Here is a 24,552-nt window from a genome sequence, read left to right on the forward strand (position 1 = left end):
GGGTTCGAGCCCACGATTTCATAGACACGTAGCACGCGTCGATCCGAGTTACGGTTTGAGAGATATGGACGTCTGAAGCTAGGGGCAATTTTGTAAAATTGACAAATTGGGATTTAAAAGTTACAAATCAGATTTTTAAAAGAGGATATCTTTTTCTCTAGAATTTTCTACAAGCTTCTCTCTCCTCCTTTTATCTCTCTCCCTCTCTCCCCGCATTCTCTCTCTGTCTTCACTCCACTCCCGCGCACCACCCCCTGCGTGCACCAGCCCCAGCCACCCCCACTCACCATTGCCGGCCACCTTGCCGGCCTCTAGCTCCGGCGAGCTTCCCCCCAGGCGCCGGCCACTCTCCCCTGATATCTTTCTCTCTCTCTCTCTCTCTCTCTCTCTCTCTCTCTCTCTCTCTCTCTCTCACCCTATGTGCGCGACAGCCCGGCCAATTCCGGCCATTACCCTATCGGCCCAGGCCACCGGCGAGCCCTTCTCGCAGGCGCCGAACCCTTCAGCAGCCACCCCTTGCAGCCCAGCCCCCACAAGCGCGAAAACAGGGCCAGAGGAAGCCAGCCCGCCGCCACTGCTCGCCGAATTCCAGCCGAATCCCAGCCCCTTTCATCCCTATTTTTTGCGAGACGACCGTGGCTCGTGACGATCCGGCGGAGGATCGAAGCTAGGGCTATCACAGTGAGTGGACCTTGTTTCCTCAAATGATTTATGAAATTTGTGTTTTTATTTTGGTTAATTAAGTTTGATTTAGAAATAATATATGTGAGTGAACTTTGACCTTTCAAAAGAATTTCATGAAATTCCATCATTTTAATTTTGCTAAGCATCTTGAGTCTGATTTGGGATTTGGTGAATAAATGTCGAATTTCGGTTTTTCAATTCCCTTTTACATAAGTTTACAAATATGGATTCACTTGACGGATTGTTTAAATTGATGAATATCTTTTGGAAAGGATTTTAGCTTATGATTTTCTTTATATGGTTTATTTAATTTTTCGGTTTTCGATCGAAAAGAATTGGTTGGGTTTATACACTTTAATTTTAATTGGAATTATGCTAAAAGTTATGGATTTAAAGTCTTCTTGGGAAAGTATAATGATATTGTTTTCGGTGGAAAAAGGATCTAGATTTTGGTTATGAAAAATGGTTTTCAAACCACCTTTGCAGTACCCTCCAGGTTATCAGATTGGATAGGTCTTTGGGACCCATCATGGCACACATATAAGGTTTGGGCCGTTGAGTACCCCAATAAAAAAAAGTTGCGCAGAGGTACCTCAACTACTGATTTTGCACACCCAAGTACCTTCGTCAAGTATTCCGTCGGGAAGGCCGTTAACTACTTACGTGGCAAACTGACATGACTTTAAAAAAATGCAACGTGAACGAAAAAATAATAAAAAATAAATTAAACTTTAAAAATGAAATAATTATTTAAAAAAATTAAAAATACAATAATTAAATTAAAAATACATAAAAATAAAGAAAAAAATGAATTTGCAGGCTTGCAGCCCTCCTCCCTCCGCCTCCCACCCATCCCTCTAAGATCCACCCCTCCGACCCCACCCACCCTGCCACCGACCCCACCCACCACGCCGCCAACCTACCCAGTCACCCACCCTTCTCTCTCCCCGCCCCTTTCTTCTCTTTCTACCTCACTCTCTCTCCCCCCGCCTCTCACTTTCTCTCTTTGGCTCGCTCGCTCTCTCTCTCTCTCTCTTTCTCTCTCTCTCTCTCTCTCCCTGCCCCTGTCCTCTCTCTCTGCCTCACTCTCTCTCTCTCTCTCTCTCTCTCTCTCTCTCTCTCTCCCCGAAACCCCAACCCCGACCCATCCCACCCCGAGCTACACCCTCCTGGTCCAGATCTGAGAGAGAGAGAGAGAGAGAGAGATGGAGCTGGTGGCCAGAGAGGGGAGGGAGGTGGGTGGGTCACTAGGTTGGGTGGCCGACGCGAGGGAGGCGGAGGAAGGAGGGTTCGGGGCTGGGTTTCGGGGAGAAAGAGAGAGTTAGAGAGAGGAGAGGGGCGGGGAAAGAAATGGGGTGGGTCGGCGGTGTGGTGGGTGGGGTTGGCGGCAGGGTGGCTGGGGTCGGAGGGGTGGCTGGGTGGCTGGGTAAGGTGGGTCTCGGAGGGAGGGGTGGGAGGAGGAGGGAGGAGGGCTGCAGGCCTGCAACTACATTTTTTATTTTTTATTTTATTTTTTTTAAATATAATTATTGTGTTTTAGATTTTTTTTAATAATTATTTCATTTTTTAAAGTTTATTTCATTTTTTATTATTTTTTTGTCCACGTGACATTTTTTTAAAGCTATGTCAGTGTGCCACGTAGGCAGTTAACGGCTTCCCTGACGGAATAGTTGACGGAGATACCTGGGTGTGCAAAATCAGTAGTTGAGGTACCTCTTAGCAACTTTTTTTTATTGGGGTACTCAAGTGAAAAATAGTGTATATTTGAAGTACCTGCGTGTAATTTGCCCTTTATTTTATGTCCACTCATTGAGATTTCCCTTACATTTTCATTGTCTTATTTTAATTTTTCCCCCGAGTAGTAGCGGTGATGGAGGTCGAGCCATTCACGTCGAGGCATCTTCTCATTTCCAGCACATGGACATTGTAGGTGATGTGTCCATCTTTTGTTATTTTCAGATATGTTTTGTTGTAAAAATTTGATGTAGTAACAGCTCTGATAAACCATGTTAGGATGATCTGACTAGATGGTATTACTGTATTTTGATGGGTCTGAGACCCTTGGTTGTGGTTGGGGTGGTTGTTGATGGATTAGAAGTGCTTATTTTCGTTAAAACAGGTCGGTTTAGTCATGTTTTTAGGGGAGATTGCCAAATTTCGATAGAACATATTTCTCATGTTTTTTTTCCCCTATTAAGGTCAAAGGGTAACTTAATTAGATATGATGGGCCCGACACGCCATCGATGTCAGACCCTACAAGATCACTTTGGGTTCCACAGTGGGGCCTACGGGCGGTCCTGTCACAAGTCGGTCTGGCTATCATATCTTTTCCATGAGCTTGGCTTTCACATTCGGTTCCGTATATTGCTTTATCGTGACAGTCTTAGTGCTACCTACTTGGCTGCCAATCCTGTGTTCCATGCTAGCTTGCACTCGTCATATTGAGTTCACGGCAGTCATTGAGTGCTCTTTCTTCCATCCGTTGACCAAACTACTGATCTTCTCACCAAGGCTCTTTACAAATGTCATTTGTTGTTACGATCCAAACTCGTCAGTCTAAGACCGCCAAGTTTTTGGGGGGGGGGGGGGTTAGATTATATTTGTATTGGGCCCCAAAACCAATTGTATATAGGTTTTATATGTCATTACTTGAGCCTCAAGCCTTAGGGCTTTACTTGTACTTGTAAAAATACCTTTGTGATTAATTAGAATATATATATTGATATGACAAATAAGTGATAATTAGTATAAAAAAATAATTTGTACTTTGTAGGGGCTGCTAACTAGGATTACAGATTAGAACTTCGTTAATTGGTAATTTGTGAAAATCTGAGTCATTTATTTGATGGGCTAGACACAGTCCTTCTTGAGGAGTTGATTATATGGGGATGTCATATTCTAGCATCCATTCCATTTACACAAGTCCTTCCATCCCTCCACGTATTGAAAGTTGCATATTGTAGAATATTGCCAAGCCTACCTTCGCTCGGATACTGTCCCTCTCTTCAGAAGTTTGAAATAAGGGGTTGCCCTGAACTAACGTCCATTTCAATATCCCTCCCTGAATGTTCTCTATCAACTACGAATCTACAGAGTGGACCAGAAATCTTCACTAGTACTCTTAAAACTCTTGAGGAGTTATTAATTTGGACATGCAAAAGTCTACAATCTATTCCGACTTTACAGGGCTTCACTCCCTCCGTCGACTGTTAATTGATGATTGTGAAAGATTAGCAAGTTCACTGAGTGATCTACAGTTCCCAGTTTCTCTTGAGGATTTGCTTATATGGGGATTGCCAGGTCTAAAGACTTTTCCAAGTGTAGACGGCCTGACATCCCTCCGTGAGTTGAGTATTGGTGATTGTGATGGATTAACAAGCCTTCTCAACTCGAGATGTTAGAAGGTGCAAAATCAATAGGTGTCGGAGCTGCTACAATTGCTTCAGCGGGAGCTGCTATCGGTATTGGAAACGTGTTCAGTTCTTTGATCCATTCCTACTACAGTTCTTGTTGCTTTCGATCCCGATTTAACATACGCGAAGGAGCGAGCCCTCAAAGTTCGGCAGTGGGCAGTTCGATGCCCCTTATACTGGTGGTACTCACAGTACTGCCTCATGTTGACGCCGGGCTTATCCTCCGGGGGTTGTGGAAATGGAGGAGGAAGCTTGAAGGCCGGGTTCATCTTTAGAATGGGTTAGCATCCTGCACATCTCTTGCGTATCTGAGAATCACGTCCTGCAACAATTTGGTATCGGTTGCAGAAGATGTATCCAAGTTGCATTCTCTTTCCAATCTAACGGTAGATTTTTTTTGCTGCTATCGTGTTAACTTTTTATTCTTTATTTTTCTAGGTTTAGGATTAGTGTTAGGTTGGGGGAAGAAGGAAAAGGAAGGAGAAAGGGTAGGGGCAGTTTTGGAATAATGGGGGTGAGATGAGTAGATTAAAAAATTTTAAAATTTAATGGACGGTGTGGAAATAAGGTGGATTGGAAAATAAGATTGTGGGGCGAGAATAATGCCACTCAATTCTAAGACCTTCACCCCTATGATATATTATATCTCCCACTAATAGACCTTAATACCTTTAATAAACCTTATAAAAATTAAAAAAATTTTAAATTAAAACTGTATTTACATGTCTTAGGGATGTTGGAATGCTTGACATTGCTCGTACAATGTTCCTAAAAGTTTTAAAAATGATTCATGTTTGTAGATAAGAAATTCAAATGTCAAAGGATCGATTTCGTTGATAGCCCCTAGAAAAGAAAGTTCTTTTTTTTTTTTTGGCCAAGAGAAGGAAGATCCTTTTGTTTTTGGCCAAGAAAAGAAAGATCCTTGAAACGTATAATGAGACTAAAAACAAATTAAACGCAGTTCTTCAAAGCATATAGCTTGAATTCTGATTGGTTCGTAACCATGACCAGCAATTCCTTGGTTGGTAATCAACCATGACTAGCTTTTCTAATTTTTATGTGGAGGCTCAAATTACACAACCAATCACCTATATGCATGCCTACATATTTCTCTTGTTATGGTGTGTTTTGGTTTGGACTATTTTTTTAAAACGATTAATTTTCAATCCATTCTTATGTGGTTTTGCTAAGCATTTTACTTGTATAAGTTAGGACTTGTTTTTTTTAAAGGACAAAAGTGCAAATATAGGTAGATAGGGCGGCCCACACGCATAATGTGGTAATAAGCCGACCCACTTTTAATGAGCTGAGTAATTAATGCGAGGCACTGATTTCTCGGCTTTTGAAACTGTAATACCCCAAATTTTATTGATTTTAGGTTATGAGTGTTACTAGGTTAATTGAAATTAATTAAAAACTAATTGTTACTTCTTTTGAAACAAAAATTTGGATTTATTCCACATTGACAAATTTATGGAATTTCATTTATCTAAATGCTTTACTTGAAGTTATGTCACTTGTTTGAGCCATATTTATTTTCATATACTTATGGTGATTTTGGATTTAAGACAAAAACACACTTATATTTTCCTAAATTTATTTAATTACTTACACTTGGTTAATTGGACGATAAACATAACTTTGTTCATTAATTTGGTAATGTTAAAATTCCAAAGGAATGTCCAAGAATTTGTATGTTTCTATTTTATCCAAAAATTGTTTTAAGGCACCTAATTTAAGTAACATGATTTTAATTCATTGGTTACTTAGGTGACATTTTCGGATCACACACACACACTCTCTTACTTGTACAATTATGTGTTTGTGACTTATAATTGGTTTAAGAAATAGGACTTGACAACTAGGAATACCAAAAGTTGCAAATTGACTTTAAAACCCTATTTTCTTTGACCAACCTAGACCACTAGGGCTAAAAACTTAGATTACTTAGGCAAGAAATTAAAATGATGGCTAATGCATGACATGGAGGTCATGACTAGGGCTGGACCTTGTGTGTATTTTCGGCAATAAGGAAAGAAAACCCAATAAAAGGTCATGATGATTTTTAATTAATTGACTTGGGTTAAGTAAAAGTCTTTGATTGGTTATTGAGATGTTTAACTTAGAGCCTTAGGCTAAACACTTAATTAAAAAGGGTCTAAGGGATTGGCCAACCAATTGTAAGAACCTATTTGAGTTAGCAACCTATTTAATCACTTATACAACTAAGAATACAAGTGGGAGACTAACTTGTACAGCCTGGTACTTAAGGTGAAGAAGGAATTCTAATATAGGCTATATGGGGTACTTAAGAGAGGGGACCCTAGCTGTAAATTTATGCCTGCAGAGTGATTAAATTATGACTTTAGAATTTAATATACATGCTAAAGAAAGTCACGAGTATTTTTCTGCTTTTGTGTTTCTTTAGTTTGATGAGTCAGATATATATTGTTGTTAATCACAATTATATGATTGTTTATTTACAAGTTGACAGCAATGTGCACATATATAATCTGATTGTTTACTTACAAGTTGCCAAGCAAAAGTATAGACTTTATAGTTGTTTATAAACTGCATGATTGTTAACTTGCAAGTTAGATAAGAAAAAGCATAAAGCTATCTTTCTGATTGTTTTGTTTACACAAGTTGCCACTAATATATATATATATATATATAATATGTGATTGTTTGGTTACACAAGTTGCCACTAATATATATATATATATATAATATGTGATTGTTTGGTTACACAAGTTGCCACTAATATATATATACATATATATAATATATGATTGTTGTTTTTTTTATTGTTTTGTTTACACAAGTTGCCACTAATATATATAATATGTGATTGTTTATTTACACGTTACAAGCAGTATAGGCTTTATATCTGCCTTTATGTGTTGCTTTCCCCTCTATGTATGATAAAAGAATTCCACAAAAAAAAAAAAAAAAATCCCATAAAGAAGTCAGTTTTTGTTCAATAATGATTATCTCATGCTTGGTCCACAGATAAGCATTAAAATTAAGTCAAAATTTTTTTACTTCTCAAATAAATTCCCAAAATAATCAAAATAAAATCCCAAATAAATATTTTGAAAAAAAACGGGGTCTCACACTTAAACTTTGCCTCATGATCTCATGTATCAATTAAGCACATGAATTAACCAATTTGCCCCATCAACTTTACTTTGGATGCCAATATGCCACTTTTGGTAACTCGGTTGCAAATTTCGTCTAAAAGTTATTACGTACCACGCATGTGATCACTTTTTTACGGGTAAATTCGTCATTTCGGCCACTTGTAATACAAGTCCATAGAAGTCAAATCACTTCACTCACATGACCATATTTTGGACGAAAAATGTAACTAGACTAACAGAAAGAGCAAATTGGCTTCAAAATTAAAGGTAAGGGGGGGCACATTAATACAACATATAATACGCATCCTGAATTGACACATGGGTCAAAGTTTTAAGTCATTTTGAAATATTTTCCATTAAAAAAAAAAAGTAAATGATTTAAAGTCCTTAATCATAAATAAACCCACCTAAAATGTTGTAATGACAAATAAGTCTACTTTTTAATAAATAAACCCACGTTATAACAAGTTTTGTGTTTTTGGTGTCGAATGCTTGGCGAGTTTGTTTTGTTTTGTTTTTTTTTTAAACCTAGGCAGATTGCCACTGTCGATCAGTAGTAATTATTGACACTATCAAACAATGACAATTAATAATCGTCATGTTTACGTTATAATGCGAGTGGATGTGACTTTATAAGCTTGAATTTTGCGTTTTATGTTGGTTTAATTAGTTTTTGACATGTTTATGTATGAAAAAAACATAAGGTATATCTATAAGTATTATTTTTATGCAGTTTCAAATAGCTACTGTTGCACAATAATTGATACTGTTAGACACAAACAATTGCCGAGCACTCGGTGAATAGTGTCGAGCACTCAATATTGTTCACCGAGCACTCAGTAAATTATGTGTTGCACGCGTCTCATTAAAGTGGGCCGGACTGAAAGCACATAGTAGCTCGTGGGTTGAGTTTTTAGCCTTATTTTTCAACTGAACTTAAGGAAAAAAAAAAGCTTAAAAAAGGGCAATGCTTAGGTCACCCCACCCCCCAAAAATTCTTGTTCGGCAGTGCAGATTCAGGATCAGAACCGTTCATTTTTTAAATCACTAATTAAATATCATCTTTGCAAAAAATCAACTCAATCGGAAATTGTTTGGTTATATAACTGTTATTGAGTAAATAAGATAAATGAACAGTTTGTATTTAAAGAGTGGTTTCTTGATTAAACCGTCTATTTATTATATTTATTTGATAACAGTTATAAAATCAAATGATTTTCAATTGAGTTAATTTTTTTATAGTTAAATTATCTAAAAAATAAACGGTTCGGATGTAAAGCAGAATGAGTATCAGGAGTAATGAGGAGAAGGTGACGTCTAGCAAGTGATATGCCCATTACAATGGTCGAAGCTGACGCCAAAACTCACGGACCCATGTCCAATGCCATTAATCATTTTGTTTTTGCGGACGGGACCCAAATGTGGAAAACTAGTTGTAGAGTTTGTAGAGGTGGAGCCACCCATATGGAAAACTGGTAAAGCAAAACTTGTAAAGTTTGCAGATGGTCAAGGTTTGCAGAAAGCAAAAGTAGGAGTGGGGCCACTAATAATGAAGTCTAGCTTTAAGTCTCTCAATTATCAGAACAGAAACACAAATTGTGCGCCTCTCATCTTTGCTCACACTTTGCTCACCTGTGTTTTGTTCTCTGCTCTTTGCTTACTTCTCCGTCCCTCTCTACCTAATATCACTTTGCTCACCTGTGTCTGTTTGAGTATGGAAGGAAAGATGTTAGAATCTCTCTTTAATATTATACATATATATAATATGTGATTGTTTTTTCTGATTGTTTTGTTTACACAAGTTGCCACTAATATATATAATATGTGATTGTTTTTTCTGATTGTTTTGTTTACACAATTAAGTTGCCACTAATATATATATATACATATATATAATATGTGATTGTGTATTCACACGTTACAAGCAGTATAGGCTTTATATCTGCCTTTATGTGTTGCTTTTCCTCTATGTATGATAAAAGAATTCCGCAAAAAGAAATATCCCATAAAGAAGTCAGTTTTTGTTCAACAATGATTATCTCGATCATGCTTGGTCCACAGATAAGTATGAATTAATTGTTATTGTTCAACTCAAGTGATATTGATAAATTCCATAATACAGAAGGATCTTGATGTTCACACTAATTAATATGTCATCTTGTGAAAAATGTGAAAAAGAATGTATGGTTCTTAGTCCACAGATGGTTACCATACATGCATACGGACAGCCCACTAAGACCAAGGACAAATTTTTGTGGTTTTCTTTTCTTTTTGCTGACTTCTTTGTGGACTTATTTCTTAATGCAACCTTTTAGGTGAATTTATTTATCATCAAAAGCTGTAAAATAGATTTTAAAATCGTTTACTTAAAAAGAAAAAAATTAGTTTACAAATGTAGCACATTCCATTTTCAAATACTGACTCGGTTGCTAAAAATCCATCTGTCAAATAAATCTTGTACCCTTACCCTCTAAAAATAATGTACAAAAAAACACTACATTGGTGTAGCAAGTGATATGCACATTACAACTGTTACACTACATTGGTCATTGGTCTAGTTGTATCCTCCTCTTCCTTTGTAGAGGTGGAGCCACCGATTTGGAAACTTGTAGATGGTCAAGGTTTGCAGAAAGCAAATGGCCAATAAAAAAAGATTTGCAGAAAGAAAAAGAAGGAGTGGGGCCACCAATAATGAAGTATAGCTGTAAGTCTCTCAATTATGAGAACTACTTGTGCGTCTTCCATCTCTTCTCACTTTCCTCACTTGTGCATTGTTCTCTGCTCAGAATGCTCTTTGTTTGAGTATGGAAGGAAAGATGTTGGATGCTCTCTTTACTTTTTCTGTGGAGGGAATACTGGGGAAGGTGGCTTCACTTGCTGCTCAAGAACTCAGTCTTGCCTGGGGATTCAAAACAGAGCTAAGAAAGCTGGGCGAATCATTGTCCACCATTCAAGGTTTCTTAGATGCTGCTTCCCACCCACCACAAGATCGTGCCAAGTTAGTGGAAGACTGGCTCAAGAAGCTCAAAGCCGTAGCTGATGATGCAGAGGATGTGTTGGAGGAAATCGAATATGAATTTCTCCGCCAAAAAGTGGAGCTGCAAAACCATACCAAGAGAAAGGTGCTCAACTTCTTCTCCAAGCAAAAAATGGCACATCAAATTCAGAAAATCAAAAAATCTTTGGAGGTTCTCGAGAGTAAGGCAGCTTTTGTTGGACTAGTTTCAAAAATCGAAGACCATGAAACCCCTCATGGAATTAGAGAGGACAGAGAAACCATCTCTTTCATTGGCGAAGATGAAAACATGGTTGGAAGGGAGGGAGTTGTGTCAGACATAATTGCAACCTTGATCAACTCCAATAATCAGGAAAATCTTTCGATTATGGCCATTGTTGGAATTGCAGGCCTAGGCAAGACAACTTTGGCCAAGGAAGTATACAATAAGCCTGATGTGGATAAATATTTTGATAAAAAAATTTGGGTGTGTGTATCTGACCCCTTTCATGTCAATTCGATTCTCATTCGGATGTTGGAATCACTCAACTCAACAAAAGCCGTACGAGAAAGTCGAGATGCAATGATCAAAACCCTCCAAGAAGAGTTGACTGGGAAAAAATATCTTCTCATACTCGATGACGTATGGAATGAAGATGAGGATAAATGGAACACTTTGATCATGAGTTGTTTGTCAAAACTTAATTCTACTCGAGGAAGCAGCATCATTGTCACTACCCGCAGTGCCAAAGTTGCATCAATCACAGAAACGCCTGGTAACTATAGGTGTGAATTGGAAAATCTATCTGTTGATGAATGTCGGTCCATAATAATGGATAGAGCATTTCCAAATGGTAGTGCTCCAATAGACTCGGATATACAGCAAATTGGAGAAGAGATTGCCAAAAAGTGTGCAGGAGTACCATTGGTGGCAAAGGTATGTATACTATTATTTATTATAGAGTGAATTACACTTTATACTCCCCAAGTATAGATCGTTTTTCACTTTAGTACCCAATGTTCAAAACGTATCACTGTAAAACTTAAAGTTTATGAAAATTACAATGTGCTCTTTACGTTAACTTTTCTGTTAATTTTGACTGCATATAACATATGTGAGATTCATTTACATTGATGTAGACAGTAAATTTACGCCTCGTGAACATATAAAATAAACCAAATAAATAAAAAAGAAATTAGAAAAAGGCATTTAAATTATTATATATTAAAAAAATTAAAAGATAACATTGAAACTAAATAAAAAAAATTATCTCGTTCATCCCTACCTCTCCCTACTCCCTCATCTCTTTCGTTCCCAGTTTTTTTTTTTTTTTTTAATTGATTTTTATTTTTTTAACCTATAAAATTTTAGCTGGCTTTTTTAATTTTTTTTTTTTTTTCCCACATAGCGTAAATTTATTGTCTTCATTAGTGTAAATGAATCACACACATGCTATATGCAGTCAAAATTAACATAAAATTTAACGGAAGGGGCACATTGTAATTTTTATAAACTTTAGGTTTCACATTGAAACGTTTTGAACATCGGGTACCAAAGTGAAAAATGACCTATACTTGAGAGAGGTGTAAAGTGTAAATGACCCTTTATTATATTATAGATTTGAAGTTAATTTAGGCTTTTTAATTGCTTTCAATTCTTATTTGTTATTAATAAAGTTCCAACCCACAAATTACTTGTGTTATTTTTTATTTCCTTTTTAGGTCCATTGATTTTAACTATTAAATTTCAATAATTTTTTAGTTTAGATACCAAAATTATATAACATTTTAGATTAGGTACTAGTTGAAAAATCAAACAAAATAATAAAGTAAAAGGTATTAGAATTTACAAATATTACATCACATGCCACTACAATAAAAAAATAAAAATAATATTACATCACAAATATTACATTAATTTATACTATATTGTATTAAAAAAAAAATAATCCAGTCACAACTTAATTGTGACTCTTGGTAAATTGAAAAGGAGAACTTACACCACTATACTATGTATTATTTTGAGTAAAAGTATTGTTTTGACCTCTATTTATACTATATTGTAATATAATTTCTCTAAAAAAAATTCAATTAAGTCACAACTTAACTGTGACTGTCTCACAACTTAGATATGACTGTCGTTCAGTCACAACTAAATTTGAAGTTGTAAGTGTCGTACAGTCACAATTAAATGTGAAGTTGAGACTACATTAGCAAATTTTCAAGATAATATAAAAGCCTCAAGGGCAATTTTGTCAAAACCTTATAAATTTTAACTAACACCTATCATATGTGGGCCAAAGGACAAAAATGTCAAATGGAAAAGGCTTAAATCAAAGGGGCAAACATATTTGTGACATAATCTAAAAAACTACATTTAAATTTAGTAGTTCAATTGAAATATTATATGGTCTTCATGCTATATCAAAAAATTATTGGGATTTAGTATTTAATTCTAATTTTCTATTCCTTTTTTTACTTTGGGTTTTCTAAACAAAAATTGGGCAAGGAGTTCTTTCCTCATTTTATAACAATCGATGAAGGAAAAAAATTTATTCCAACATCACTTTTAAGTGCAATATTACTACTAATTACTAAGCCGTACATATATAGTCATAAATTGTTTCATAAACACATGTATGACTCTAACAAAGTTTGTAAAAAAGAAAACAGAACAAAAAAAAAAAAAAAAAGCAGCTCTAACAGAAAAAATGGAGTGCAGCAGTATATGTTACACGTAGTATCCAAAAGAAGGTTGAAATATTGTCAACTTTGATTAATCTACTATTTTTTTCTTTTGTTACTATTAATTAATGATTTTACCCTATTCAATATTAACAGGTTTTGGGAAGCATGTTGCGTTCTAAACACACTACAAATGAATGGTTGTCAATTAAAGACAGTAGAATATGGGACTTGCCAAAAGAAGAGGAGAAAATCATGTCGGTTTTAAAGTTGAGTTTTGATAATTTGAAATCACCATCTTTGAAACAGTGTTTTGCATATTGCTCAATTTTTATGAAAGATTTCGAAATAGAAAGAGAAAAGTTGATCCAACTTTGGATGGCTCATGAATTACTTCACCCTTCTTCTGACAAAAGCAAACTAGTGATGGAAGAAATAGGCAATGAATATTTTAATATTCTATTGGAAAACTCCTTATTTCAAGATGTTACAAAAGATGAGTTTGGCGTTATTACCAGTTGCAAGATGCATGATCTTGTGCACGATCTTGCCAAACAAGTATCAAAATCTGAGATCTTGGCGGCGCAGGACTTCAATGAGAATGAAGTATCCAACTCTGAGATCCTGACACGGAACCTCAATGAGTATGAGATTCGACATGTTGCATGGATTCCTACTTCAAAGCTAGAAGGGATGCCAAGAAGAAGTGTGAGAAAGTTGCGCTCATTGTTTTTGAATGATAACAAGGTCCATAAAAGCATCTTCCCAAGGTTTAGAGCTTTGCGTGTTTTAAATTTACATGGGGCTGATATTGATGAGTTGCCAATTTCAATTGGTGAATTGAGACACTTGAGGAATTTGGACGTCTCGAGAACAAGAATCAAAGCACTCCCCAAATCTATTGGAAAGCTCTACAAGCTGCAGACATTAAGAATGGATTGTGACAATCTCAAAAAGTTTCCCAAGGAACTGGAAAATTTGATCAACTTAAGGCATGTTTATTTTAACAAGTATGTTGAAGTTCCATTTCGGATGAGGCGATTGACTCATCTGCAAACATTATCTCATTATACTCTGGGTGGGGCGACAAGTTATGGAATTGAGGAGCTGGGTGACTTAGACCAATTGAAAGGTGAATTAATTATAAGAAATTTGCAACTTGTGAGAAATGGAGAAGAAGCGAAGAAAGCTAATTTAGTGGGGAAAGCAAGCATACGCCAGTTCAGATTTGAATGGACGAATTACAGCAGCAACAATGACAAGGATGTATTAGAAGGCCTCCAACCGCACTCTAATTTAGAAAGCTTAAAGATTGACCACTTCAGGGGTGCTAAATTTGCATCATGGATGATGAGTGGGCTGCCACTCAATTTGAAAAAGATTTACTTAAACAATTGCAGGGAATGTGAAGAAATCCCAATGCTTGGTCATTTGCCAAATCTTATACATATTGAGATTGACAATATGCGTAAGCTAAAATGCCTGGGAGTTGAGTTTTATGGGTATAACAGTGTTTCCGGTACAACTAGTACGACAAGGAATGAGACAAGGGCTTTGTTTCCAGCATTGAAAACCTTGAAAATTCGTGAGTGCGGGATGCTAAGTGAATGGATGGAAGTGGTAGTGATGCCTACAGAAAAAGTAGTTGTGTTTCCCTGCCTTGAGAAGTTGACTCTATTCCGTTGTTGGCAATTGAGAAATGCTCCCAGCCATTTTCCATCTCTCAAGAAGTTGAAGATATATGGTATTGACAATGCGAGGCCAATAGAAAATATTATGAGCAGTCAACTAACCACTCTCACTTCCCTCAAAATAAGAAATGTTGAGGAGCTTATTTCTTTGCCGGAAAGGATGTTTGAAAACAACCAGAATCTTCAGTGGCTGTATATTCGTGATTGTAAGAAGCTGAGGCATTTACCTGATGGGCTAGACACAGTCCTTCTTGAGGAGCTGACTATACATGACTGTGGTAGTCTAGAGTCGATTCCAATTACACAGGGCATCCCATCTCTCCGCATATTTGATATTTGTTGTTGTGAGAAATTATCAAGCCTGCCGAGTGGGTTACAAGACTGCACCTCTCTTCAGACATTGCATATATCTAGTTGCGCTAATCTGACGTCAATTCACAATCTCACGTCCCTTCGTGAGTTGTGGATTGTAAATTGTGATGGATTACCGAGTGGGCTTGAATCCTGTACATCTCTTGAGAGGTTGTTAATCATGTGCTGCGGCAATTTGATATCAGTGGCAGAAGACGTATCCAAGTTGCAATCTCTTTCCTCTCTCACAATATACGGTTGTGGGAAATTACAATATTTGCCATTGGGCCTACATTGTCTCACTCGTTTGGAAGATATGGAGATTGGAAGGTTCTGGGAGGAGCTGGATTCTTTCCCCAATTTTGCGGTTATACCACAACTTAAACGATTAAAGTTGGAGGGGTGGCCTAAGCTGAAGTCTCTGCCCCAACAAATTCAACACTTCACTTCTCTAACATTTTTGTGGATAACATCTTTTGACGGAGTGGAGGCTTTTCCAGACTGGTTGGGCAGACTTACATCTCTTACCTACCTGAGATTTGAGAATTGTAAAAATCTGATGTACCTACCTACAGCCAAAGCTATGAAACGCCTCACCAACTTAGAAAAGCTAGTGATTGAACAATGTCCCCGTCTAAAGGAAAGATGCACCAAGGGGAGCGGCCCAGAATGGCACAAGATTTCTCACATTCCGAAAATCATTGGTAATTTTTTTTTTTTTTTCTCAAATCAATTACTCATGATTCTCTTGACAGAAATGTCATTCCCCACTACAAAACATTTAAAAGCAGTATGCGATTGTTATCTTTATATTTTATTTCCTTTCTTCAGCACTTGACTAAACCTTATGACTAAACCTTAACAGATTTGGGCCACAATTAGACAATCTGCAAGATGTACGTACCGGGGAGTACTGTCAAGTGGAAAGAGCAAGTGAATGTGCAATAGGTGCAAACTTAGTCCAGGTACTTCTGGCCCGATAAACCACATGATGAGATTAACCTTTTTTTTAGACCAAATAAACTAGATTTCTCACATTCCAAATATTCTAGGTATTTTGTTTTTTCTCAAATCAATTATTCATGATTTGTTCAATTTTGTGCGTGTCACGTTTTACTTTAAATACAGATTCTCATGAAATGATTTTCATTCTCCACTACAAAACATTTCAAAGCAGTGTGCGATTATTGTTGAGAAAATGGTTTTTGAAGCATTTTAGAAAGAAACTTGTTTATGGGTCCGTATCTTTTTTCTTTATTACAGCATTTGACCAAACATCTTCTGCAGATACCTCACAAACCTTCTTCTACCATTGTTGAATACTCGTGCTTTCATCTTTCATCAGAAAGATGCGCCCAGGGAGAGTATGTGCCCCAGTGGCATGTGCAAGATTACTTTCATCCTAATTGCTTGAAGTTTTGCGTTGTTGCACGAAGTAAGATTTCCAAACCACTACCTCCTCTTCTTTTTTGATGTTCCTCTTTGATTAGATTTAACTAGCTTTTCAATGTTTTGTACTCTTCTGATGTTCCTAATTTGTTGGTTTTCAGGTGGCTCTTACTCAATTGGAAGAACATGTGATGTGCGTAGGTGCAAACTAAGTGCAGCTACTTGAGTTCCCTTTCCCCTCCGTCACTGCATAGTTGTACAAGTTAATTGGTGACAGTAAGTCATGAGAATTTCCCTAATAATCATATTATACATTTCTATAAAATTATAACATTAATTGATTCCAACAAAAAAAAAAAAAACATTGATCACTTACTGGCATCATTTATTCCAATTATTCACAGGTTTAGCTTGAGTCCTTATAATTTTAGATATTTACTTTTTCCAAGAAATATTGCATTGATTTTTATAAATAATATACATATGTACTTGTGTTGTTCTCAAGCTAGCTTGAGTCCTCTTAGTTCTAAAGGGATTTAACAGTCAAATTCCTTCATTGTTATCTTTGCAATCAACTGTATTCATTCTGTGCTGATTTTATGTTCTTAGCATAAATTTATAGTGCTTTTTTTGTGCAATTAATTACACAATATGTTCCCTTCAAGGAATTATCGCTTCTTTTAAATAAAATAAACCATATTTAATTATTCTTAATCTTAACAGCATCCAGAGTTAAGAAACCTGAGTTATTTACAAGATAAGCTCCACAGTTTGAGAAGTTGAGGATGAGTTATTTACAAGTTATTTTTTGGAGATTGGACTGCATCCATTCTATGTATGCGCACGCGGTCTTGGAGGATTTACAAACATTTAATTGATTAGATGCACCAATGAGATCAGCGTCCGGGTGGCCCAAAATTTCTCATATTCCTAGAATGAAGTGTAAGTTTAATTCTTTCTCAAATTAATAATATGTGATTTGTTCTGATCTCTCCCACTTTCATCTAGTTATTCAACTTATTGGCTTTCATGTTGTTTGTCTCGTTTGGCTTTCATCTAATTAGTTTACCCATTGGTGACTGAAACCATTTATCTTTAGCTACCTGTTATGTTTTCTTCTTCTTTATTTTTTTTTTTAACTACAAAATAATTTCATGATAGGAATTTCATTCCCTGCAACTAAACAATTCAAAGTAGTGTGTGATTGTTGTTGTGAAAAAGCTCTTTGAATCTTATAAAAAGAATAAAACTTGTTTATCCTTAATTATATTTTCTCTTTTCCTTGGCATTGACCAAATGTAACATCTTAAATCAGGAATTTCCTGAGACAGATGATTGAAGCTATGCGATGCGTAGCAAAGAACGTACAAACCATATTAGTTGGATATCCATGGTCTGCAACTTTCAAGATGCGCCTTGGGGAGTGTCCCAGCTGCACTAGATTGCTTTCATTCTAGTTATAAGTACAACAAATTCCTAATTTCTCCAAGTTTTGCATTGAAGAAATGTAAGCTTTTTGAACCACCACCTTCTATTCTCTTCTGATGTTCCTCTGTTGTTAGATTCGATCAGGTCTTCAATGCATTATACTTTGCTCTATCTTTTCCTTATCCATATACTCATAATATATCTTGTTCTCCCAATGAAATAAATATTTGTTTCAGCATAATTTGTAGGTTTTCAGGTGGCTCTTACTCAATTGAAAAAAAAGTTCATGTTCAATAGGTGCATGCAAACTGAGTCTATAGAATAGCTTCTGATTTTTGACTGTCCCTGTCGGCACCAAGGAGAACGGCCCAGGTCACAATTGCTTGAAGCTCCGCATATATGGTAGCACAAAGTAAGATTTCCAAACCACTATCTCCTTTTTTTCTAGCCCCCTATATCTTTGCATAGTAGTTTAACTAGTTTTTCAGTGCTTTGTACTCTTCTCTTGCCTCTGCTCAATCTTTTACTTGTGTATGTACTTCCTAGGATTTTTTTTCCATATGGCATCTATTATTATTTTGCCATAATTTTTTGGTTTTCAGCAGGCTCTTACTCAATTGGAAGAACATGTGATGTGCAATAAGTGCAAACTCCATCTAGGTACTTCAGTTCCCTTTCCCCTGCATCACACTGCATATAATCATCATATTATACATTTCCATATATTCATTTCCGTATTTATATAGTTGACTTGTATTGACATATTTATATACTTGACTTATATCATTTCCATATGTACTTGACTTTTATTCACAGGTTTTATATTTGTATCCACATAGCAAAGGAAACAACCCCATCAGGCACCTTGTTCCTCCCTCGATAAATATGATTCTCACAACACCATCAGCACCATATGCACTTAAGAAGTGCATGACAGGCTTCCAGCAGAGTGGCAAGAGGATGTAAATGGACATCTACCTTTCCAGTAAGGAGATGACAAAGCTAATTTTGTACTCATACCATTCCAAGGAGATGGGAATGAAATACTCTCATTCTAGCATTTGGAAATACTTTTATTCTCTTTCCAATATTTGGTTTGTGCAGTTTTGCAATAGTACCCTTCTTTATTGTATGTTTAAATTCATTCATGCTTGCAATTTATTTTTGGACAAAAGTAGTATTTTCCTTTCAAATTATAGTGGGAGCAATTTTATCATACAAATTGCAATAATTGCATTACCAAATGATGTGAAAAACAAACCCAAATATCTCAAAGGGTTTCAAATTATCTCCTTTACCGCATCTCATACCCATGTAAAATGTAATATATTCATAAAAATGTGTTTATAAAAACATAAGACTAGTCTCATACCCAAGCTAAATTCTCTTTTTATAAAATACCGTTTTGTTTATTGTTTCTGAGTCTGCAGATGTTGCCTTTAAGGTCAGTTTGTGTTTGGTTCTCCAGAATTTTAGTAAAAGAAACGGAAATTGATATTTTCATTCTGAAATTCCAGGATTGGAGCAAATGGACATGGAAGGGTGCGAATCAAGCAACAAGAAGAGGAGCCAAGGGAAAGAGAAGGATACTAGAAATATTGATGACCCGAAGCGCTCCAGGACCAATACTAGTGATGATGTTGTAAAACAAAGAGACATCGAATCTACACGCATTCTGAAGTAAGTAATCTTCCTTTATGTTCTAATTTGTACAATTTTTGGCTCTGAACTTGTATTTCATATACAATATGCATAATATGCTTGGGCTCTGGTTGTTGATTATTTTCAATCAACATCGTTTTTGTTTTAAACTGAATTACATGATTTGAAAGGAAGACAGAGATGATGGTATTGATAGCATGTGATAATTCTTCTTCTGGAAATCAACTGTCAGTTTATTATTTTACAACCTTAATTGATACTAATTTTATTTTGTAATTAATTTTCTTATTCAGAACAAGGAAGAGAGATTGGAGAAGAAAGCACAAGGCGTCTCTGAGGTTTTAGCATGGGTTAGTAGCAGTCTAGAGCCCAAGGAGAAAACGAATTTTGAAGATGAGAAAGCTCAACTTACTGCTGATATTGCAAATGAAACTGTCCATGAAGTTGCAGTTGGGAAAGGCTTAGCAGGTGTGCTGAAGCTGTTTAAAGAACGAAGATACCTCAAAGAAAGAATGGATGAGCCTGGTGGATGGACTGAAGTTAAAGATGTGGATGAGTACAAACACCCTGCTACTGAAGATAAGGACGAGACATTTTCCGATGGAACTATCCATGAAGGCTTATTATGCGTTCTGAAGCTGCTTGGAGAGCGAGCAGCCCTCAGAAAAGGTATTGCTCGTCCACCTAATGTCTATCAAGAAGTGGAAAGCATTGAGAGAACTGTTGAATTTGGCCAAAATGTAAGTTCTCCTGTCCAGTTCCTTTATAATATGTTACATGTTTATATGGTTTAACATTGTTACATTAGAGTGATTATGGTCCTAGAATTGTATTACACATTTTCATGTTTGCTTCATTAATGATTATGTTGCATTATTTCTGCTATATGTGCTGACAGATTACCTTTTTTTCACCAGTTGACACCAAAGGAAGCCTTTCGGATGCTTAGTCTTCAGTTCCATGGGAGGGGTCGAAGCCTTTTCAAGCGACTGTGAGGAATAAAGAGCCCTCTGCCTATTTACTTACAGGCATTGATCAGTACGCTGTACACATGTCGTTAATCTGATATCTCTTATATATATGATATAAAGTTCATGGTTGAATATTGCTCTTCTTTTTGTTTTTTTGTTTTACTTTGAATATTGCTCTTCTGAGAACACTGGATTTGATACTTTGTCTATTTGAATTCATCGATCAGTTGGAAAGTCAGGCATCAACAAAGGGAAGTCATATCGGGTATGTTTTTCAGATATTGAAGTTGGTTTTCATTTATTGGAAGTAGCTCTTGTATAACTTCAATGAAATTAAATTGATCTTTTAAACCAAAAGGAAAATAGAGAACACGTAATCATGTGTGTATATTGTTTTGTTTTAATCTGTTTTTCTGTATTACCATGCTCTAGTTTTGCAAAGAATGCTTATGCTACTTCGTGGACCATTTAAATTTTGTAGGTTAATCTTGAATTGTACTGTGGCTTAATCTTAAATTTTGTTTTCTTCTTCTTTATTTATTTATTTTTTAACTACAAAATAATTCATGATAGGAATTTCATTCCCTGCAACTAAACAATTCAAAGTAGTGTGCGATTGTTGTTGTGAAAAAGCTCTTTGAATCTTATAAAAAGAATAAAACTTGGTTATATTTTCTCTTTTCTCTTGGCATTGACCAAATTTAACATCTTAAATTAGGAATTTCCTGAGACAGATGATTGAAGCTATGCGATGCATAGCAAAGAACAAACCACATTAGTTGGATATCCATGGTCTGCATCTTTCAAGATGCGCCTTGGGGAGTGTCCCAGCTGCACTAGATTGCTTTCATTCTAGTTATAAGTACAACAAATTCCTAATTTCTCCAAGTTTTGCATTGAAGAAATGTAAGCTTTTTGAACCACCACCTCCTATTCTGTTCTGATGTTCCTCTGTTGTTAGATTTGATCAGGTCTTCAATGCATTATGCTTTGCTCTATCTTTTCCTTATCCATATATGTATAATATATCTTGTTCTCCCAATGAAATAAATATTTGTTTCAGCATAATTGTAGGTTTTCAGGAGGCTCTTACTCAATTGAAAAAAAATTTCATGTTCAATAGGTGCAAACTGAGTCTATAGAAGAGCTTCTGATTTTTGACTGTCCCTGTCGGCACCAAGGAGAGCAGCCCAGGTCACAATTGCTTGAAGCTCCGCATATATGGTAGCACAAAGTAAGATTTCCAAACCACTAGTTTTTCAGTGCTTTGTACTCTTCTCTTGCCTTTGCTCTATCTTTTACTTGTGTATGTGCTTCCTAGGATTTTTTTTCCATATGGCATCTATTATTATTTTGCCATAATTTTTTGGTTTTCAGCTGGCTCTTACTCAATTGGAAGAACATGTGATGTGCAATAAACTCCTTCTAGGTACTTCAGTTCCCTTTCCCCTGCATCTCACTGCATATAATCATCATATTATACATTTCCATATAATCATTTCCGTATTTTTATAGTTGACTTGTATTCACGTATTTTTATAGTTGACTTGTATTCACATATTTATATACTTGACTTATATCATTCCCATATGTACTTGACTTGTATTCACAGGTTTTATATTTGTATCCACAGGTTTAGCTCGAGTCCTTATCATTTGAGATTTTTTTTTTCGAAGATATGTTGTGTTGATTTTGTTAAATAATAGACATTTGTTTTTGTCGTTCTCAATTTAGCTAGGCACCTGCTTTGATATCATGTTCCTTTTTAAATTAAGCTCTTGCTTGATGCTTAAAATTATGTGTTATTACAATGCATATGAATATGTTCTAAGGCATGTTGGACATGTTTTTATGGCACAGATTGTTACAAGGCAATGCTTCTCGGTATCTGTGGGTTCTTTATCACACTTCTTGGTAGACCACTTGTTTAAGGTAATCTGTTGTCTATATGGAAAATATTTATAACTGTTAATTTCATTATTTCTGTTTTTGGTTTTTTGGTTGGGTAGGCTGGGGAGAGAGAGAGAGAGAGAGAGAGAGAGAGAGAGAGAGAGAGAGAGAGAGAGAGAGAGAGCAAGGAAATTACACTGTAAGGGCAGATGAGCTTTTGTAAAATTGAATAGAACAAAGAATTGGAAGTGACAAAGAAAAAGGAATTTAAGGAATGCAGTCAGCAGTCTCTGTTGCACAATTCAATTGATGCAAACATGCAGCATTTTGAACCCACCAAGGCCTTCATCATGTCCAAGCATAAAAGTGGTTTCCTACAAACTTTGTTGGTATTTGTATGCTCGCAAGTTGCAACAACCAACAGATATATACATCTTAAGCATCACTGTTCTCACCGACTCTCTATTAGTGCATGTGTGTGTTTGTGTTAACTCATGCCTTGTAATTTGAAACATTTTGCAGCTCTTGGAGATATTTTGAACAACTTCAGGACCTCATTGATTTGGCAGTGTGGCCAGAGAATCTATCATGATTTTAGCACTCAACCTATGTGAAGATGTGCTGAGGGGAGTGTCTCAGTTGCTGAAAACTTCTTATTCAAATCATTTGTAAACTTTCGATCACTAGCACCTCCACTTTTCTTTTGGTGTTTCTGTTTGATTAGTTAATTTAGTTTTTATTTGTACTTTCTGGTTGCATTCTGTTCTTCTCTAGTCTCTATTTAACATTTTTTTGTGTGTTAATATCCAATATGCATTTTGTTTTTTCAATTGGCTTTAATTATTATGTTGGCATGATTTGTAGGTAACTTGAAAGGAAGAACTGTGCAATACATAGTGCACTGCAGGTACACTATATGCAATCACTATTTGGGCCCTAGTTTCAGTGTTCCTTTTATAGAAGGTTTTATGGTCTTGGTTGCAGGTTACAGAATAATGGCCCCTAGGCCTACAGTTTATACCTTCACCAGCATTATTACCGAGTCTAATTTGGTCCTACGTCGTGTACCTGTAGTAGTGCAAGAAATCAGGTAAAACAATCTGCAGTTCCAAGCTTTTCACCATCATTTGAAAAATTAAAAGTTATTCTATACATCTCTTGTTTAGTTGTTTTGATGTTATTTTTGACCAGGCAGAGTCAGGAATCATGAGAAATTCCTATGCATGTGTCATGCCTGGCACTTCCATTCATGTTTGGTTCTCATATTGATTTGGACAAACTGGCAAGCTAGATCCCTTTAATTGCAACACAAACTTATGTTAACACTGCATCACCAAGTCCAGTTATATTCTTATGGGTTTTCAACTTTGCATCAAATGCATAATTGCATTGCTCGTTTTGAGAGCCCTTTAAAGGGCACGAAAAATACCCAGAATTTGGTGCAATGTGGACCAACATGGTGTGCGTGGTGGCCACAATTTAGAGAGAGAGAGAGAGAGAGCATCAAAAATGGATAAACCCAAATTCAAAAACAGAGCAAAGGAAACAACCCCATCAGGAACCTTGTTCCTCCCTCGATAAATATGATTCTCACAACACCATCAGCACCATCTGCACTTAAGAAGTGCATGACAGGCTTCCAGCAGAGTGGCAAGAGTAGATTAATCAGGTGGCCAAGATTTTTATAAAGGTTCAAAATGGCAGAATATCTAAAAGTAGAGGGGTAATTTAGAATTAGGAAAAATGTATGGTTCAATTAATCAATTCCATTTAGAATTAGCATAGGTGTTAATTTAATTAGATTTAGGGCTTTTATCTATCGAATAAATAACTTGGCAATTCATGAGATTTAGAAGGTTGAGAAGATTTGTCCCTCGTCGTTAGAAGGTTGAGATTTAGGTATCAGTCTCTTCCGAAGCATTTAATTTTTTTATAAAATTCCGTTTTGTTTAGGGTTCTGAGTCTGCAGATGTTGCCTTTAAGGTCAGTTTGTGTTTGGTTCTCCGGAATTTTAGTAAAATAAACGGAAATTGATATTTTCATTCTGAAATTCCAGGATTGGAGCAAATGGACATGGAAGGGTGCGAATCAAGCAACAAGAAGAGGAGCCGAGGGAAAGGATACTAGAAATATTGATGACCTGAAGCGCTCCAGGACCAATACTAGTGATGATGTTGTAAAACAAAGAGACATCGAATCTACACGCATTCTGAAGTAAGTAAATCTTCCTTTATGTTCTAATTTGTGCA

General features: G+C 36.1%; 1 protein-coding gene across 7 annotated transcripts; it reads left to right on the forward strand.

The window, feature by feature from the left end:
* The first annotated feature begins 9,835 nt into the window (after positions 1 to 9,835).
* LOC147292915 (putative disease resistance protein RGA3) lies at positions 9,836 to 24,517 on the forward strand. Of its 7 annotated transcripts, none has more exons than XM_086230788.1 (22): positions 9,836 to 9,945; positions 10,028 to 11,173; positions 13,078 to 15,667; positions 15,829 to 15,928; positions 16,251 to 16,398; positions 16,514 to 16,628; positions 17,076 to 17,294; positions 17,668 to 17,859; positions 18,017 to 18,192; positions 18,383 to 18,440; positions 18,597 to 18,765; positions 19,298 to 19,460; positions 19,736 to 20,182; positions 20,360 to 20,678; positions 21,132 to 21,319; positions 21,537 to 21,647; positions 21,791 to 21,842; positions 22,274 to 22,345; positions 22,826 to 22,971; positions 23,168 to 23,210; positions 23,288 to 23,393; positions 24,360 to 24,517. In XM_086230788.1, exons 2-4 carry the CDS (start codon positions 10,046 to 10,048, stop codon positions 15,843 to 15,845), a joined length of 3,735 nt encoding a protein of 1,244 aa, XP_086086914.1. In that variant the 5' UTR covers positions 9,836 to 9,945; positions 10,028 to 10,045; the 3' UTR covers positions 15,846 to 15,928; positions 16,251 to 16,398; positions 16,514 to 16,628; positions 17,076 to 17,294; positions 17,668 to 17,859; positions 18,017 to 18,192; positions 18,383 to 18,440; positions 18,597 to 18,765; positions 19,298 to 19,460; positions 19,736 to 20,182; positions 20,360 to 20,678; positions 21,132 to 21,319; positions 21,537 to 21,647; positions 21,791 to 21,842; positions 22,274 to 22,345; positions 22,826 to 22,971; positions 23,168 to 23,210; positions 23,288 to 23,393; positions 24,360 to 24,517. The 7 variants fall into 7 exon arrangements, with proteins under 7 accessions (XP_086086914.1, XP_086086915.1, XP_086086916.1 ...); XM_086230789.1 differs by lacking the exon at positions 21,132 to 21,319 and having other exon boundaries at positions 20,360 to 20,487; positions 20,641 to 20,678; XM_086230790.1 differs by lacking the exon at positions 21,132 to 21,319 and having other exon boundaries at positions 20,360 to 20,480; positions 20,641 to 20,678.
* The last annotated feature ends 35 nt before the right edge of the window (positions 24,518 to 24,552 follow it).

Source organism: Dryas octopetala, chromosome 2 (assembly GCF_963921425.1).
Source record: "Dryas octopetala chromosome 2, drDryOcto1.1, whole genome shotgun sequence".
Taxonomy (NCBI): Eukaryota; Viridiplantae; Streptophyta; class Magnoliopsida; order Rosales; family Rosaceae; genus Dryas; species Dryas octopetala.